This window comes from Neomonachus schauinslandi, chromosome 12 (genome assembly GCF_002201575.2).
Source record: "Neomonachus schauinslandi chromosome 12, ASM220157v2, whole genome shotgun sequence".
NCBI lineage: Eukaryota > Metazoa > Chordata > Mammalia > Carnivora > Phocidae > Neomonachus > Neomonachus schauinslandi.
Genome location: NC_058414.1, coordinates 26,588,711 through 26,606,515, shown reverse-complemented (window position 1 = coordinate 26,606,515; position 17,805 = coordinate 26,588,711). Strand labels below are relative to the sequence as shown.

Sequence of the window (17,805 nt, the reverse complement as noted above, 5' to 3'; positions counted from 1 at the left end):
TGGTGAAGTCTTTCAGGTTTTCTACATAGAGTGTCATGTCATCTGCAAATAGTGAAAGTTTGACTTCTTCCTTACCAATTTGGATGCCTTTTAATCCTGAGGTTAGGACTTCCAGTACTTTGTCAAATAGTAATGGTCAGAGTGGACATCCTTGTTCTGTTCCTGACCATAGAGGAAAAGCTCTCAGTTTTTCCCCATTGAGGATGATATTAACTGTGAGTCTTTAATATATGGCCTTTATGATGTTGAGGTGTGTTCCCTCCATCCCTACTTCTTGAGAGTTTTTATCAAGAATGGATGCTGTACTTTGTCGTACACTTTTTCTGCATCAATTGAGAAGATCATATGGTTCTTATCCTTTCTTTTATTAATATGGTGTATCATGTTGATTAATTGTGAATATTGAGCCACCCTTGCAGCCCAGGAATAAATCCCACTTGATCATGGTGAATGATTCTTTTCATGTACTGTCGGATTAATATAGCTAGTATTCTGTTGAGAATTTTTGTATCTATGTTCATCAAGGATATGAGCCTGTAATTTTCCATTTTAGTGGGGTCTTTGTCTGATTTTGGAATCAAGGTAATTCTGGTCTCAGAGAATGAGTTTGGAAGTTTTCCTTCCATTTCTTTTTTGGAACAGTTTGAGAAGAATAGGTATTAACTCTTCTTAAAATGTTTGGCAGAATTACCCTGGGAAGCCATCTGTCCCTGAACTTCCGTTTGTCAGGAGATTTTTGATTATTGAATTAATTTCTTCGCTGGTTGTGGGTCTGTTCAAATTTTCTATTCCTGTTTCAGTTTTTCCAGTTTATATGTTTCTAGGAATTTATCCATTTCTTCCAGGTTGCCTAATTTGTCAGCATATAATTGCTCATAATAATCTCATATTTGTTTGTATTTCTCTGTTGTTGGTTGTAATCTCTCCTCCTTTGTGATTCTGTTTATTTGGGTACTTTTCCTTTTCTTTTTGCCAAGACTGGCTAGAGGTTTGTCAATTTTATTAATTCTTTCAAAGAACCAGCTCCTGGCTTCATTGACCTGTTCTACTGGGTTTTTTTGTTTGTTTGTGTATCATTTATTTCTGCCCTAATCTTTATTATTTCCCTCCTTATGGTAGCTTTAGGCTTCATTTGTTGTTCCTCTTCTAGCTCTTTTAGGTATAAGGTTAGGTTGTGTATTTGAGATTTTTCTTGCTTCTTGAAGTAAGTTTGTATTCTTATATATTTCCCTCTTAGGACTGCTTTTACTGCATCCCAAAGGTTTTGGACTGTCATGTTTTCATTATTATTATTTCCATGTATTTTTTAATTTCTTTTTAATTTCCTGGTTGGCCCATTCATTCTTTAGTAGGATGTTCTTTAACCTCTATGTATTTGTAGTCTTTCCAAATATTTTCTTGTGCTTGACTTCAAGTTTCATAACATTGTGGTTGGAAAATATGCATGGTATGATCTCATTCTTTTTGTACTTGTTGAGGCCTGATTTGTGACTCCATTATGATCTATTCTGGAGAATGTTCTATGTGCACTCAAAAAGAATATATATTCTGCTATAGGATGAAATGTCCTGAATATATCTGTTAAGTCCATCTGGTTCAGTGTGTCATTCAAATCCATTGTTTCCTTGTTGATTTTCTGCTTAGCTGATCTATCCATTGGTGTAAGTGGGGTGTTAAAATCTCCTACTGTTATTGTATTATTATAAATTAGTTCCTTTATGTTTGTTATTAATTGTTTTATGCACTTGAGTGCTCCCAAGTTGGGGGCATAAATATTTACAATTGTTAGATCTTCTTGTTGGATAGACTCCTTTGTTCTGATATAGTGTCCTTCTTCATCTCTTGTTACAGTCTTTATTATTTTATATATTTTTTAAAGATTGTATTTATTTATTTGAGAGGGGGACGGAGAGGGACAAGCAGACTCCATGCAGAGTGCAGAGCCCAGTGTGGGGCTGGATCCCACAACCCTGAGAGCCAAAACCAAGAGTCAGATGCTTAAGTGACTGAGCCACCCGGTGCCCCTACAGTCTTTAGTTTAAAATCTAGTTTATCTGATATAAGTATTATTACTCTGGCTTTCTTTTGACATCCATTAGTATGCTAAATGGTTCTCCATCCTCTCACTTTCAATCTACAGGTATCTTTAGGACAAAAATGAGTCTCTTGTAGGCAGCGTATAGATGGGTCTTGTTTTTTTATCCATTCTGACACCCTGTGTCTTTTGATTGGAACATTTAGTCCATTACATTCAGAGTAATTATTCATAGATATGAATTTAGTGCCATCTTATTGTTTTTCATTTATTCTGGAGATTTTCTCTGTTCCTTTCTAGTCTTTGTCACTTAGTGTTTCCTTCCCACTCAGAGAGATGTTTCCTTTAATATTTCTGGCAGGGCGGGGCGCCTGGGTGGCTCAGTTGGTTAAGTGACTGCCTTCGGCTCAGGTCATGATCCTGGAGTCCCAGGATCGAGTCCCACATCGGGCTCCCTGCTCGGCAGGGAGTCTGCTTCTCCCTCTGACCCTCTCATGCTCTCTCTGTCTAATTCTCTCTCTCAAATAAATAAAATCTTAAAAAAAAAATATTTCTGGCAGGGCAGGTTTAGTGGTCACAAACTCCTTTAGTTTTTGTTCATCTGGGAAACTGTCTATTTCTCTTTCTATTCTGAATGACAGACAGCCTTGCTGGTTAGAGCATTCTTGGCTGCATGTTTTTCCCATTCAGCACATTGAATATATCATGCCACTTTCTTCTGGCCTGCCAAATTTCTGTGGACAGATCAGCTGCTAGCCTTCTTCGCCTTCCCTTGTAAGTAAGGGACTTCTTTTGTCTTGCCACTTTTAGGATTTTTTCTTTATCGCTGTATTTTGCACATTTAACTACTATATGTCTTGGTGTTGGCCTGCTTTTTAAAATTTTAATGGGAATTCTCTGTGCCTCCCGGATTTGGATGTCTGTTTCCTTTCCCAGATTAGGGAAGTTTTCAGCTGCAATTTTCTCAAATAACCTTCTGTCCCCTTTTCCCTCTCTTCTTCTGGGACTCCTACGATAATGAATGTTAGTATGCTTTAAGGAGTTACTGAATTCCCTAAGTCTATATACATGATCTAATATTTTTCTTTCCCTCTTCTTTTCAGCTTCATCGTTTCTCATAACTTTACCTTTTATATCACTTACTCATTCCTCTGCTTCTTCCATCCTTGTGATCATTACATCCAGTCTGTTTCGAATCTCAGCTATTGCATTTTCTACTTTGGTCTGATTATTTTTTAGGTCTTTTGTCTCTTTGGTAAGGGACTCCCTGGTATCTTCTATGCTTTTCTCAAGTCCAGCTAGTATTTTTATGACTGTTGTTTTAAATTCTAGATCAGGCAGTTTACTTGTGTCTCTTTCAGTTAGATCCCTGACCATGACCCTTTTCTTGTTCTTTCTTTTGGGATGAATTCCTCCATCTTGGCATTTTGTCTAGGTCTCTGTCTTCTTTGTGTTAGGAAATCCTGTCTGTTTACATCAGTTTATTGAAAATAATCTGACACGTTTTGATATTCTAAAATTGTATGATTCTCAAGATCAGTGATTCTTATAATACAAGTTTATGACAAACCAAATGAAACCTAACATATGTGACATTTCATCAATGATATAACTTAAACGATTAAAAAAAAAATTCAGTGGGTTTTTATTGCAGTCAGTTCCCTCTGCTTCATGTATAAGTTGCTAAAACATTAAGAACAACTAAAATCACTAAAGAATAATAAAATTAAAAGAAAACATAAGACCCAATGGTCATGAAAATAATGAAATATTAAATAGAAAATTAGATTACTCTTTTTTGGGGGGGGAAAAAGACTTTAGAGATTTAAAGTTTTTCTTTCAGAATATTTCATGATTGGAATAGGAATGACAGCCACTCTTGGGTGGGGGGGGGGGGGGGGGAAGAAGTGGGAATGAGAAGACAGAAGCAAACAATTGAAATTAACAATGGTAAATGTGCATCTTCAGAAATATAACTTAAATTTTAGACATCTAACACACATACTCTGGGAATACATTTAGCAAATAGTTTTATGTGTACTACACAGGATGAAAAATGGGTTTCTAGAATTCTCTTAAGAGTCTAAATAAAATATAAGCCCATGTAGTAATGAGTTCTGTGCTTGATTTCCAAATTCACTTCTAATGTTACAGAAGTTGTAATAATAAATAACCAACTTGCCAAGAAAGGAAAATTTATTTTTCAGTTAATTGTATTTGTGACTAATACTTGAAATAATATATACAAGTTTTGTTTTATTATGTTGTCATGGCTAAAACATACATGAAATCATTTTTATTTAAAATGTAAGTGATAAAGTTTTTAAATCTTTTTTCCCTTCTTAATAAAGTTTTATTTTTTGTGTATTATAGACAAAAGGTTCTCAAACCATGACACCCTCTGGCACCCAGAAAAAAGTTAAGAGAACTCTGCCAAACCCACCCCCTGAGGAGACCTCCACAGGCACTCAGTCAACATACAGCACAGTGGGCACAGTTTCCAGGAGGAGGATCTGCAGAACCAACACAATGGCACGAGCCAAGATTCTCCAGGATATAGACAGAGAGCTTGATCTTGTAGAGAGGGAATCTGCAAAGCTGAGAAAGAAACAAGCAGAACTTGATGAGGAAGAAAAGGAGATTGATGCCAAGTTACGGTACCTGGAAATGGGAATTAACAGGAGGAAGGAGGCATTATTAAAGGAGAGAGAAAAGAGAGAGCGAGCCTACCTCCAGGGAGTAGCTGAGGATCGGGATTACATGTCTGACAGTGAAGTGAGCAGCACCCGACCAACCCGAATAGAAAGTCAGCATGGCATAGAGCGACCAAGAACTGCTCCCCAAACTGAATTCAGCCAGTTTATACCACCGCAAACCCAAACAGAATCTCAACTAGTTCCTCCTACAAGTCCTTATACACAATACCAATATTCTTCCCCAGCTCTTCCTACCCAAGCACCTACCCCATACACCCAACAGTCCCATTTTCAGCAACAGACTTTGTACCATCAGCAAGTTTCACCTTATCAGACTCAACCAACATTTCAGGCTGTTGCAACAATGTCCTTCACACCTCAAGCTCAACCTACACCAACCCCACAACCTTCTTACCAGTTACCATCACAGATGATGGTGATACAACAAAAACCACGGCAAACTACATTATATTTGGAGCCCAAGATAACTTCAAACTATGAGGTGATTCGCAACCAACCCCTGATGATAGCACCTGTTTCTACTGATAATACATATGCTGTTTCTCATCTTGGGAGTAAGTACAATAGCTTAGACTTGAGAATAGGATTGGAGGAAAGAAGTAGCATGGCAAGCAGTCCAATATCAAGCATATCTGCAGATTCTTTCTATGCGGATATTGACCATCATACTCCACGAAATTATGTCCTAATTGATGACATTGGAGAGATTACCAAAGGAACAGCAGCACTAAGCACTGCGTTTAGCCTTCATGAAAAGGATCTGTCAAAAACAGATCGTCTCCTTCGATCCACTGAAACACGTAGGTCTCAAGAAGTGACGGATTTCCTAGCACCTTTACAGACTTCCTCCCGATTGCATAGTTATGTGAAAGCAGAGGAAGATCCCATGGAAGATCCCTACGAGTTAAAGCTTCTGAAACATCAGATTAAACAAGAATTCCGTAGAGGGGCAGAGAGCTTAGATCACCTTGCTGGTCTTTCCCATTATTACCATGCTGATGTGGGCTATAGACATTTTCCAAAATCAGAAAAGTACAGCATTAGTAGACTCACACTTGAAAAACAAGCAGCAAAACAACTACCAGCAGCCATACTTTATCAAAAGCAATCAAAACATAAGAAGTCACTAATTGATCCTAAAATGTCAAAATTTTCACCCATTCAAGAAAGTAGAGATCTCGAACCTGATTATTCAAGCTATATGACTTCTAGCACTTCGTCTCTTGGTGGCATTTCTTCCAGAGCAAGGCTTCTTCAAGATGACATCACTTTTGGCCTCAGAAAAAATATTACAGACCAACAGAAATTTATGGGGTCATCTCTTAGCACAGGGCTGGGCACATTAGGAAATACCCTAAGGTCGGCTTTGCAGGATGAAGCAGATAAGCCATACAGTAGTGGCAGCAGGTCCAGACCTTCTTCCAGACCTTCTTCTGTCTATGGCCTTGACTTATCAATTAAAAGAGATTCTTCCAGCTCTTCCCTAAGACTGAAAGCTCAAGAGGCTGAAGCTCTAGATGTTTCCTTTAGTCATGCATCACCTTCTGGCAGAACTAAGCCGACCAGCTTACCAATTAGCCAGAGTAGAGGAAGAATACCAATTGTGGCCCAAAATTCTGAAGAAGAAAGTCCACTCAGTCCCGTTGGCCAGCCAATGGGAATGGCCAGGGCTGCAGCTGGACCCCTTCCACCAATATCTGCAGACACCAGGGATCAGTTTGGATCAAGTCACTCATTGCCTGAAGTTCAGCAACACATGAGAGAAGAATCACGAACTCGAGGCTATGACCGTGACATAGCGTTCATCATGGATGACTTCCAACATGCCATGTCCGACAGTGAAGGTAAATTGGGCCTCACACTACCTTGTTACTCTCAAAACTCAAACTCTTGTTTTTCTGCATGTTTAATTTTCCTTCTCCAAGGATGTATTCTACTTTTCTTAGTGCGTCTTTTGCATGTTTACTTCAATTTTATTTCTTGTAAATGGAAATTTGATCTTGTGTATAGATTTCCTAGCATGCTTTTCTTTATTTCTCTTTAGTTTATTCTTTTATTGTTGTTTCTTGATTGCTTGCTTGATTTGTTTGGTGTCCACTTTTCTAAAACCATTATCAAGTAATTGTGTCAATAAAATATGGTCATCCTTTAAATCCATAGTTGGAAAGTTTGTCATTGTATGTTTCTTTTATCTTTTAAAAATGCACTTCTAAATATATTGGTCAGTTTCTTTCAGTTTGTGAAATTATTAATATTTAGAGCCATTAAGTACTATTCTGCTAGACTTTGTAATAGAAAATTATTTATGTTATTTTTGTGATATCATTGTTCATTAATTCAGAGAATGTTCTATTTTTGAGAATCTTTGGCTAAATCCCTGATATTAGTGTAATGTAGAATTTTATAATTCTCCTTAAATAAAGGATTAATATTTTTATTTCTCTCACTATGAATACCATAATTGAAAAGTTTGTGCATTTTGCATTACATACTAGAAAGGTTAGCACTAAATATGATACTGACAAAAAATAATCGTGTCAGTACACAGGAAACATTCTTTAGATTTAGAATCAAAAATTTGCTCACTACTTTTGTGAGTTTAACAAGCTGAGCCCTCCTGGTTGGTGTACCCATACAGGCTTTCCCTTGGCTTTGCTTTTTGCATCATCCCATTTTTAAGGACTGTATGAAAAACATTGTTTTCATCAAGTAGATGATGACACATCATGCAACATACAAAATTATGAAATGTATAAAGATTATACCAAAGAAATAAATAATTAAAGTGAAATTTAGATGAAATTACACAGTTAAACTAAAACATATTTAAAAATTAACCAGATAAGAAACTTAGTCATAAAGAACATACAGATACAGAATTAGACAAAGGACAACTATAACAAATTGAATTATATATGTAATATTATGTGTGTGAATTGTAGTGATTATCTTTAAAAGTTATAGTTTTAAAATGTTACATTTTTTTTTTTTTTTGCTTTTAAATCACCTGAACATACTACTTTTCTTCTGGTAAAGCAATGGCCTACTTTTCTTTTGAAATCTTGGGATTCCTTGGGTTATTAAGGGAAAAAGTAGAAAATATTTTTCCTAATTACATAACTCATTTGTGAACTCATGAAATACAAAGAGTTTTTTAAATAAATTTTTACCAAATATATGCCATATCTGTAATTCAGTGATACAAAGATCACTCTGAGAGGTGTAACTTTCCAACAGGCTATTTAGTATTGGGTAGACAAAAACAAATTTAACTGCCTTCAAATTGTTGTGTGCTTTCTTTGAATTCAATTAAACTCTAATTTATAGACTCTTAGAATATTTTTCATATGTGTTCTATATGACTTTAGTTAATTTTGAAATAGCTCACTTGAGGTAAAGTCTAGATAAGCATAATTTACATTGCTTAGTATTTATGGCCATCAGCTTGAAGTCCACAATTTGATATGCATGCATGGTTGTTTAACTACAGAGCAGGAAGCCCTTTTTTGGAGCAGATTTGGAGGAAAACTAAGCTAAAAACACGTTATATTTATTTCTACAAACACAAATATTTTGTTGAAAACATTCTCTCAAAGTATACTCCAAGCCAAAAAAAAAAAAAAAATCAGTATAGTCTCTTTTAAAAAAATTTTCAACCAATTTTTGACACTGAATAGAACTGAACTATTCCTATAACTTTGAATAATGCTTCACCCGAAAATAGCATACTTTTATTTTACATACAAGCTTTCAAGAAAATATCATCAGTTTAAAACAAGGAGATGTTAATCTCCAGGCAATTATTTAAGTTAATTTGGAAAATTTTATAAAATTCAATTTTTAAAGTACAGATCTACCATGGCAGATCAGATAATTGCAGTTATAAACAACTAACATTTATGTCCAATTTGCTATAAATTATGAAGACAGAATACAACTTAAAAGTAGATTCATTCACTCTGGTTGCACTTGATTGATCTATAAACTTTTATGCAAAACATGACAGACATCCTAACTTAATTCCTTATTGAGTTATTGTAAGAAATAGTAGACAAAGTATGTAATCAGAAACAAATTGACAGAACTTGGATCAGGTTGAGATTCTGCTTTATTTGTATAGACATAGCCAAGAAAACATGACTTAAAGGATTGTTTCAAGTGCAATTAGCAAAGCTATATATTTAAGTGAAATCATATACTACATAATCCAAGATATGCATTTATTAAAATCAATATAGATTATTTTTTTCATGAGAAATAAATAATAAGAATATGTAAGAAGTAAAATAAGATAGTGTTACTATGGTTGGGGATAGTCAGTTAAAGTTTTTAAGAGACCAATGATTACATTATAAATTTGTTTGGTATTTACTTATCAAATTTCATTACATTAAATATTTTTTCATAAGTTTAGTTTTTTAGTGTCAAATTAAAACTATGAAAAACCATAATATATTATCATGGAGATTGTGAGTCAAGATTGTATAAATATTAATGAAGTTCAAGGGACAAATTAATATTTTTTTAATATGTATATCATAATTAGGGTATTTAACTTCTTTCTCTAGTTGATGATTAATTTTTCTGTTTCATTCATCTCCCAAACATTTATTGAATGTTATGGCATTTGCAAGGCATTGTTTTTAGTGTTGAGGGAGGAGGAAAAAAAAAGATCTGAGCCTTATCCTCAAGCAGTTTAGAAGCTCCTATTAGAGATCAGATAAGCGCACATACAACCACAAACCAGGTATGTAATATTGCATTTCCTCAAATTGAAGAATGACTAAATTATGACACATCATCAATCATCATATTTATTTGGGGGACATGCTGGGGTTAATCAGAGGAGGTGACCACAGGACCAAGATCACAGGAGTTATGGAGGTGAGTAGTGGTGTATATGCTATGGGTTTGCCAGTCCTACCAGCAAAAATGTAATGGAAATTGCCTGGCAAAAAATGCGTTGGGAAGTTTTGGAAGAAAAGATAATCAAGGATATAGGCATAAAAAGAAACCTATGATGAGTTAGAAGAACTCAAAAGTATGGTTTTGTAGATGCTAGAATTTCAAGAAAGCCTAAGTTGATAACACCATCAACAAATCTTTCAGGATGAGAACTTGAGAAGGGCTGCTGCATCTGCCATTTAGAAAGCAACAGTGTAGGGCGCCTGGGTGGCTCAGTCGGTTAAGCGACTGTCTTCGGCTCAGGTCATGATCCCAGAGTCCTGGGATCGAGTCCCACATCAGGCTCCCGGCTCAGCAGGGAGCCTGCTTCTCCCTCTGACCCTATCCCCTCTCATGCTGTTTCTCTCTCTCTCAAATAAATAAATAAAATCTTTAAAAAAAAAAAAAAAAGAAAGCAACAGTGTATTTCCAGAGATTCTTTTTACAAATTAGGGATCCTTTTGCAAAGAATAAAACTTTATATGAAGTCAAATTCTATGTATTAGGTAAAATGGGATTTTTTTGGTCACTAATTAATAGCTTTAAAAAAAACCCTTGGAAGTACTAAGAACTGAATGGGATGAATAATTTAAAATAATTATGTACTTAAATATGGTTACATTTTCAAAAAAGTATTCTAAGATGTCAAGTTTTGTCACATTGTAAGTATAAAAAGCAGTCAGTGAACTCTTCAATCTTATTCCTAAATCCATGGCCACATGGAAAATAATTGTTTAATTTTTAATAAAATATTCTAAATATACTTTAATAGTAGGCTACTAGGTGAGTATGGCACACATGTTCCTTGCAATAATACCTGGGATCCTCTTAGAAATAAATGTTTTCACTTATTTATCGAATGTCATAGAAATGTCTTGTTTTCAAAAATACTCACTTGATGTTCAAAGCCAGCAGCCACATGTTAGTGATTGATATGATAGTGGGAAAGTGACAGAATCTTCTGTAGTGAAGGAAGACATTTTTCTTAGATGTTAGTGGTGGGTGGTAGGTAGTGGGAAGAGATGAGGAGGTAGGAACTAAAGGGTTGAGGTTGGATAGAATGACTTCTGAGGAATATTCACTCGTTCATTTATTCAGTCACTATCTAAATTTCTTCTCATTTAAAATTTAATTTTGTTTTATTTTGCTCTGAGAGGTTGAACAAGTGTGTACATTATTTTTTTAAAGTTATCCCATGGTACAAAATTTTTATCATAGTATTGGAAATGATTTTCTCATCCTCTTAGGAGTTGTATTTGAAATGCATGAATGGTTAACAAGCCTGGAGCATGTTGGTATTTCAGAACATCTGCTCTCCTCTATGATCTGTATTAGTTGTGGTTGCAATGTTTGATATTTCCTTGGTCTCCAAAGCCTATCATCTGCGTCGTGAAGAAACAGATTGGTTTGACAAACCCAGGGAGTCTCGTTTGGAAAATGGACATGGTCTGGATCGCAAACTACCAGAAAGATTGGTCCACTCTAGACCAGTTAGTCAACATCAAGAGCAAGTAAGTGCTATATTGAGAAATCTCTTTTAGATTTATCCCCCACCACCACAAAAAAATCAGCCAATCCATCAATCAGTCAATCAAATAGTCAGTCATCCTAGAATGGTCTCAGTTATCCTAAAATGCATGGGACTTTTGTCAATCAAGTTCATAAAAAATTTTTTTTTCAGTAAATTAAAGTACTGAATAACTTACTTAATCATCCCTGGCTGTCAACATTGCAGCATAGCTGTAGTGCTTCTACTGGGCAATTTAAGTGATTCATTCTTCCAAAAGATAGTTAAATTTGTACAACATACCCAACACTGCTATGCAAGGACAATACATATAGCTCCTAAAGGCCTTACAGAATATTGGGTGAAATAGATATGGGTACTTTCAGTGCTTTCCAGTAACAGTGTGTTCAGGTGTTAAGAAATAGCAAATAAGGGGGTGACCAAACCAAGTGAGCTGGGGACAGGGAACGAATGCTTCACTTTGGGAAAGAGGGGAACTTATATCTTAGAGTCTATTATATGGACATGTTTGTTTTATATTTATCTTTGGATTTTATCATCAGAAAAACTCAAACTAGATACTATTAATATCCATTTTATGTTCTCTAAAGATTTATTTATTTTAGAGAGAAGGCGCGCGTACATGTGTGAGCAGGGGAGGCGGCAGTGGTGGAGGAGGGGCAGAGGGAGAGGGAGAGAGAGAACCTCAAGCAGACTCCCAGCTGATCACGGAGCCTCGTGCAGGGCTCAGTCTCACAACCCTGAGATCACGACCTGAGCCCCCCAGGTGCCCCAATTACTATCTATTTATAAATGAAACTAAAACTTAGAGATAAATTTCACAGTTAGATAAATATGATACTAAAATTCATGGTCATCTTCACTTTAGAACAAATGAGGTGACGTTTGAGTGAATTTTGAAAGACACATAGGAGATCAACAGTTGGACAAATTGAGAGAGATTCCTCTGGTAAGCCCAGTGGCCTAAATCAGTTGCCTTAAGAGATCAGATATTTGCAGGCTATGTACCCATAATCATTAAAATACCCATAGAGAGAGTTATTTCATACACATTAATTCCTAAATAATCCTGTCTGATTAGTGATTCTCTGATATAGAAGACAACTCAATTTTGAACAACAAAGGTAAACCATATGAGCTTACTGTAATTTACTTCAGTGTTTGTCACGTTAAATTGTAAAAGAGATGACTTTCATCACACATATAAGTACCATTGAAAAGATAGTATCTATACTCAAATTTGATTTCTTCCAAAGCAGTTTAAATTTTCATGAACAAATTTCTAGCTGTTAAATAGAATTTCTTTATCTCAGGAACATCTGAGTGGTTCAGTCAATTAAGGGGCCAACTCTTGATTTTGGCTCAGGTCATGATCTCAGGGTCCTGGCCTGGAGCCCCGCATCAGACTCCATGTTCAGTGAGGAGTCCGCTTCAGGATTTTCCCTCTCCCTCTGCCCTTCTCCCTGCTCTGTCTCTTTCTCTCTCTCTCTCTCTCACTCTCTCTCAAATAAATAAATAAATCTTTAAAAAAAAAAGAATTTATCTCAAAATTTTGTTCTGTATTGGTTTCATATATGCTATCATATTTTCTAGAAATCTTGGAATTATTTTCTATATATTATAAATATTTTTAGTTTTTGATACCTTTAATAAGATTATAGTTTAGTCCTATCCCCCACCCATCTTCCCTCTGGTAAACATGTGGGGGGGAATGGGTCAAATAGGTGATGGAGATTAAGGAATACACTTATGATGAAAATAAATAAATATTTTTTTGAAAAAGTTTTGGTTTAGGGCTGTGTTTACATGTATATACATGTCCATATACTTCCATTTCTTTGTACTTCATTTCAATGTATGAGACAATTGAATTAGACTTTTCTTAGATTACCTTGTAATTAAAATTATATTTATAGCTGTAGTTCAATCTCATCAATTAGATCAGCCTAATGAGCAAGGAAAATAATAAAATCATTCTGAACATGTTTATAAAATGTAAATTTACCTCTTTTTATCTATAATTACTAGAATAATAAATCTGTCAGCTGAAAATAGCTTCCTTGAATATATTTTACTGTAAAAATCTCTCTATATTGACTTACTTTTTATATCTTACCTGTCTCCTTTGTTTCTTTGAAGTTTATTATTTCCCACAAACCTACATTTAGTCAATGAAAGCACAAATCCTTTAAAGAAATCTTAGTAAGATAAAATATATAAACTGGAGAGCTAGAAAATAACTCCCAATTATTTTCTGACATTACTATTTCCACAAATATTTAGAATAGTCTTGTCTAACTAATTTATTCAGCCAGTATTCTTGAAGGATACATTTTAACATAATCTGTGTCCACCTCAAAAAATATTTTCTGGAATTCTTTTGTATGTAGATGAAACATTAATAACCTTAATGGCACTTTTTGATTTTAATTTTCTGTTACTAACATCTGCAGATTTATGGTTTTAATCCACTGAGGATATAATACATCTTATTTAAACAAAATACAGACCAATATAATGGCCAAAATTAAGCAGAATATATTTAAGAATCATTTCATGAATTTCCTGCTATTTTTTATAAAGTAGAAAATGTAAGGATCCTTGTTAGAATTATTTATAGGTAAATGTAATAAAATAATGTGTAATTTCTTATTAAAAGTTATTTTTTACATTTAGTTTTTTACATTTTTTTATTTTTATATCTAACATACAGACCAAAAACTACATATGCAGTTACCAAAACTGCAAACAGGCAGAATTATAAACTACGTATAAAGTGAACAATAATATAACCAACACACAGACCAAGAAAGGGAATATGCTTGCCCCAGACACCCCTATGTGCGCCTTCCAGATGGTAATCCTCAACCTCCTTCAAAAAAGTAACAAATATGCTAACTTTTGTGACAATAATTTCTTTGTTGTTCTTTATAGTTTTTTCTAAACAAGCTACATAGAAGGTGACATATGTTTTGATTACATTTACCTAAAGCTAAAAAATCATGGTATTTTTTTGCATTCATATTTATCTTAAAGTACTGTTTTTGTCATTAACTCATCATAATTGTGTTTTGGTCTAGAGAGAATAGCAAAATGGTGCTCTTATTTTATTCACTTGTTTGATCTCTAATCATAAAAAGGTAATATTGAGCTCTTGGTACTAATAAACCCGGATGCTTTTATTTGGAAACTTACACATAACAAGAATTTATACTCATAAAATGCCCTGCAGGCAAAAGTAATAGAACCAAATTGATTAATACAAACATGAACTTATCTGCTTTAAAAATAACATATAAAAATACATGAGAAACAGAAAATTTTTTCTGAATTTTTATTAGACTCAAGATCATCTTATTATTTGAATTTATGCATCATATATATATATATATATATATTTGAAAGGAAAGAAATATGGATTTGCTTTATTCACTTCATCTATAAATAGGGCTAATAGCCCTCACAGGGTAATGATAAAGGTCAACACTTCTTGATTAGTATCAGATGCCTCCACGTTCTGCACTTACGCCCATGTCTTCTGCAGTCTTCATGCAACTGCATTATTGAGGTACATTAAGCTCCTCTGAGAGAGCCAGTCTTCCTCTATATTCTGGGCCTTTGGATATCCTGTTCCCTTTCCCTGAACAGTCCTCCTCCTCTCATCTTGGCTCCTCTACTCATTACGTAGGTCTCCGTGTATGTGCCCCATCTTATAAGAAGCCTTCTCTCACACTACCACCACCACCTCCCCACACATCAGGGCAAGTGTCCTTCCTTTGTGCTCCAATAGTATTGCATGCATTATGTCACAGGCTATGAGCTCCTAGAGAGCAGGGGCTCCCTGCTGCATCCACCGCAGTCCTGTAAGGGCCCAGCACAGTACTTGGAGCACAGGAAGGACACTCTCTCCCCTGTTATCTAGCACGCATGGTGTTTAGGAGAGGGAAAAAGATGGATGTCCCTATGAATAAACAGTATGTTAACACAAGTGTTATTATTTCATAAGTATGAAGGCTCAATTATTCATGAAAATATCTGTAGGTAGAGAAGAATCCTTTTGCTGGGAGGCATAAAGTTGATAGCCCTTTCAGTGCAGAATCACCAAAAGACAGTAATACCAGATACACACAGTCGGGAAAAAGTGTGGGCACTACTTGACATCAGTCCTGCCCTCATTCCTACTCTTATTTGGCAGAAGCAACACTGACCCTAAAACTCCATCTGCTGGAGAACTCTGAACATTGACCTGCAATGCTTAGAAAAAAGCTAAGATCCAACTAGTTCATACATGGAAGACAGATACCACTGCTTTCTACAGACTTTTGGTCACTTTGATCATAATTATGGCAGTTTCATGTTTTTGATTTTGTGAGTTCGTGATGCTAGCTATAGACAGTCTCTGAAATTACAGGAGGTGCTATGAGGTTTTCTGAAAGCAACATTTTATGGAAATGAAGATGCTAACATCCCTTCTACTAGCATCATCAGAGGTACAAATTAGAAGGTGATAATGGCTAGCTGATAAAACTCTGCTGAAAAGTTTGGAAAATCTTACAGCTCTCCTAGACTGTGCAACAAATGCACTTGAGTTTACATCACCTTCTCCCTAGTCTAGAGAATTGGAAAGAATAGCATAATGAAAATGCATTTTCTTACTTTATTGTTGACCAAGTGGAAAAAAGTGACTTTTTAAGATTGTGGTCAAATAGAACATGAAATTAAAGATACTTAAAATGAAATCATGCCAATTTGAATTAGTTATCTACAGTACCAAAGTAAAATTCAGTTATATCTAATAGTTGTAGTATTTTCAATGAACATGGTTTAATTTTCAGTAAAAAAAAGTAAGATCATTAAATGCAGATTGGGGAGGGAGGAATAAAAGTGGAAGAAGGGAAATAGAAGGAGAAAAGATGAAGGGAGGGAAAGTAAGAAAGGCAGAGGAGAGAAATTGAGAGGGAAGAAGAAAGCAGGCAGAGGTAGACAGATACCGACACAGAGAAAATAAGACGGAGAATCAAGGGAAAATGTATACACTCTTCTTGCCATGAATATAAATAAATAAGGTTCGGTGGCTTACGAAGTTATAGTGGCACAAATTATCTAGACGAACCGATTATACTGCCCATAATTTATTTGTAATCTTGCAAACAACAGTTCTACTTTGAAGAGTTCGGATAATATCCCTGGACTCAACAGGATTCTGCTGTTTGGGGAGTGTTTTCTGTTCATCAGAAACCTGATTAAGCTTATTCTTTCCTGAAGAGAAGAAAAGCGACAGGCTATAATTTAAGCTTGCATTTTTCAATACATATTTTACTTTTAATATGTAGAATTTCAACAGTCTTACAGGTGGATTTACACATTAAAACCACACGAGTATTCAAGGAATCACAAATCAACATCTCTTGGGTTCTAACTTCTATTTAATATTTTGGTTTAATTCTCTTATGGACTTCTTAAACATATTCTGAAATAGGTAATATTGCATGTCTCTTTACTAAACTTTATTTTGTTTGTAATTTTAGTCAAATTTTTCTAAGGTGATAGAACATTTCATACTAATAAAATCCTCGATATAGATATGACTAGATACTTCACTATTTTTATCTCGTATCGTTTCACAAACCTCATTTAAAAGCAAAGTACCGTAAAATATAAAACATAAGTTTGCATTCACTAATATGTTTCAGAAGTCTCATTTTGCCAGGGGAAAACAGCGATAATGCAATCTCTAGTATTCTCATATTCAAGTCTCAAAAATGAGAATTGGAATCACAGGCTAGCCACAGTAGCTTTCAGCGTTGATGTTTCTACCCAAAGGAATGTCAACAGTAAATGAGGAATAACTCCATCAGTAACACAGCTTCGAATAAAAGGAAGGCCTCAGAAAGAATTACAATGAGCAAAAGCTTTATTTGTGTAGAACTAGCCTCAGCATCCAGTGTTCATTGGCACTTCTAGTAGGTATGCATAGCAAAAGCACAATCTACAATAAAATCAAAGCAACACAAATGTAAAGCAGTCCTGTTAGAGTGATAAAGATGTATAGTAGGAGGATTTCTTTTTCTGCCTTTTCTCCGCCAGCACCACTTAATTGCCAAAAATTAAAAATACCTTTCCATTTCTAGGCTGCCCAGAACAAAATCAGAGACTCACTCGTTTTCACATACGTTGTCTACCACTGTCATTTACGTACTACTATAGGAACAGACATCCTCTAGTACCTGTTAAGTGTGCCTATCAATTTCCCAAACACAGAGAATCAGTTTGCAAGAGTGATTGGTTATAAATATAAAGATCACAATCAACTCAGAAACTAATAATACTGTATAGTGTAAGATGCTTAAATTGTGATCATTTGAGAATCTGGTAATATTTTTTTATTGATTGAATCAACACACTTAAAACAAATCTAAATCTGTATATTGCATTTTAAGTTCCTTTAAACATTGATTGTTCACCTTATCATATGTATATCTTAGATTATACAGATGAACGGGAAGACTATGCACTACATCTTTCCTCATGCAAGGATAAAAATAACAAGAGACTCGAAGGATCACACAGTTTCAGGTAAA

General features: G+C 35.0%; 1 protein-coding gene across 1 annotated transcript in view; it reads left to right on the top strand.

Annotated features, from left to right (window-relative positions):
• The window catches only part of PCLO (piccolo presynaptic cytomatrix protein), a 329,508-nt gene that overhangs the window by 239,119 nt on the left and 72,584 nt on the right, over positions 1-17,805 (top strand). The window contains 3 exon segments of the mRNA XM_021689841.2: positions 4,409-6,596; positions 11,071-11,207; positions 17,710-17,800. Of these exon segments, the coding sequence (XP_021545516.2) occupies positions 4,409-6,596; positions 11,071-11,207; positions 17,710-17,800 (2,416 nt within the window).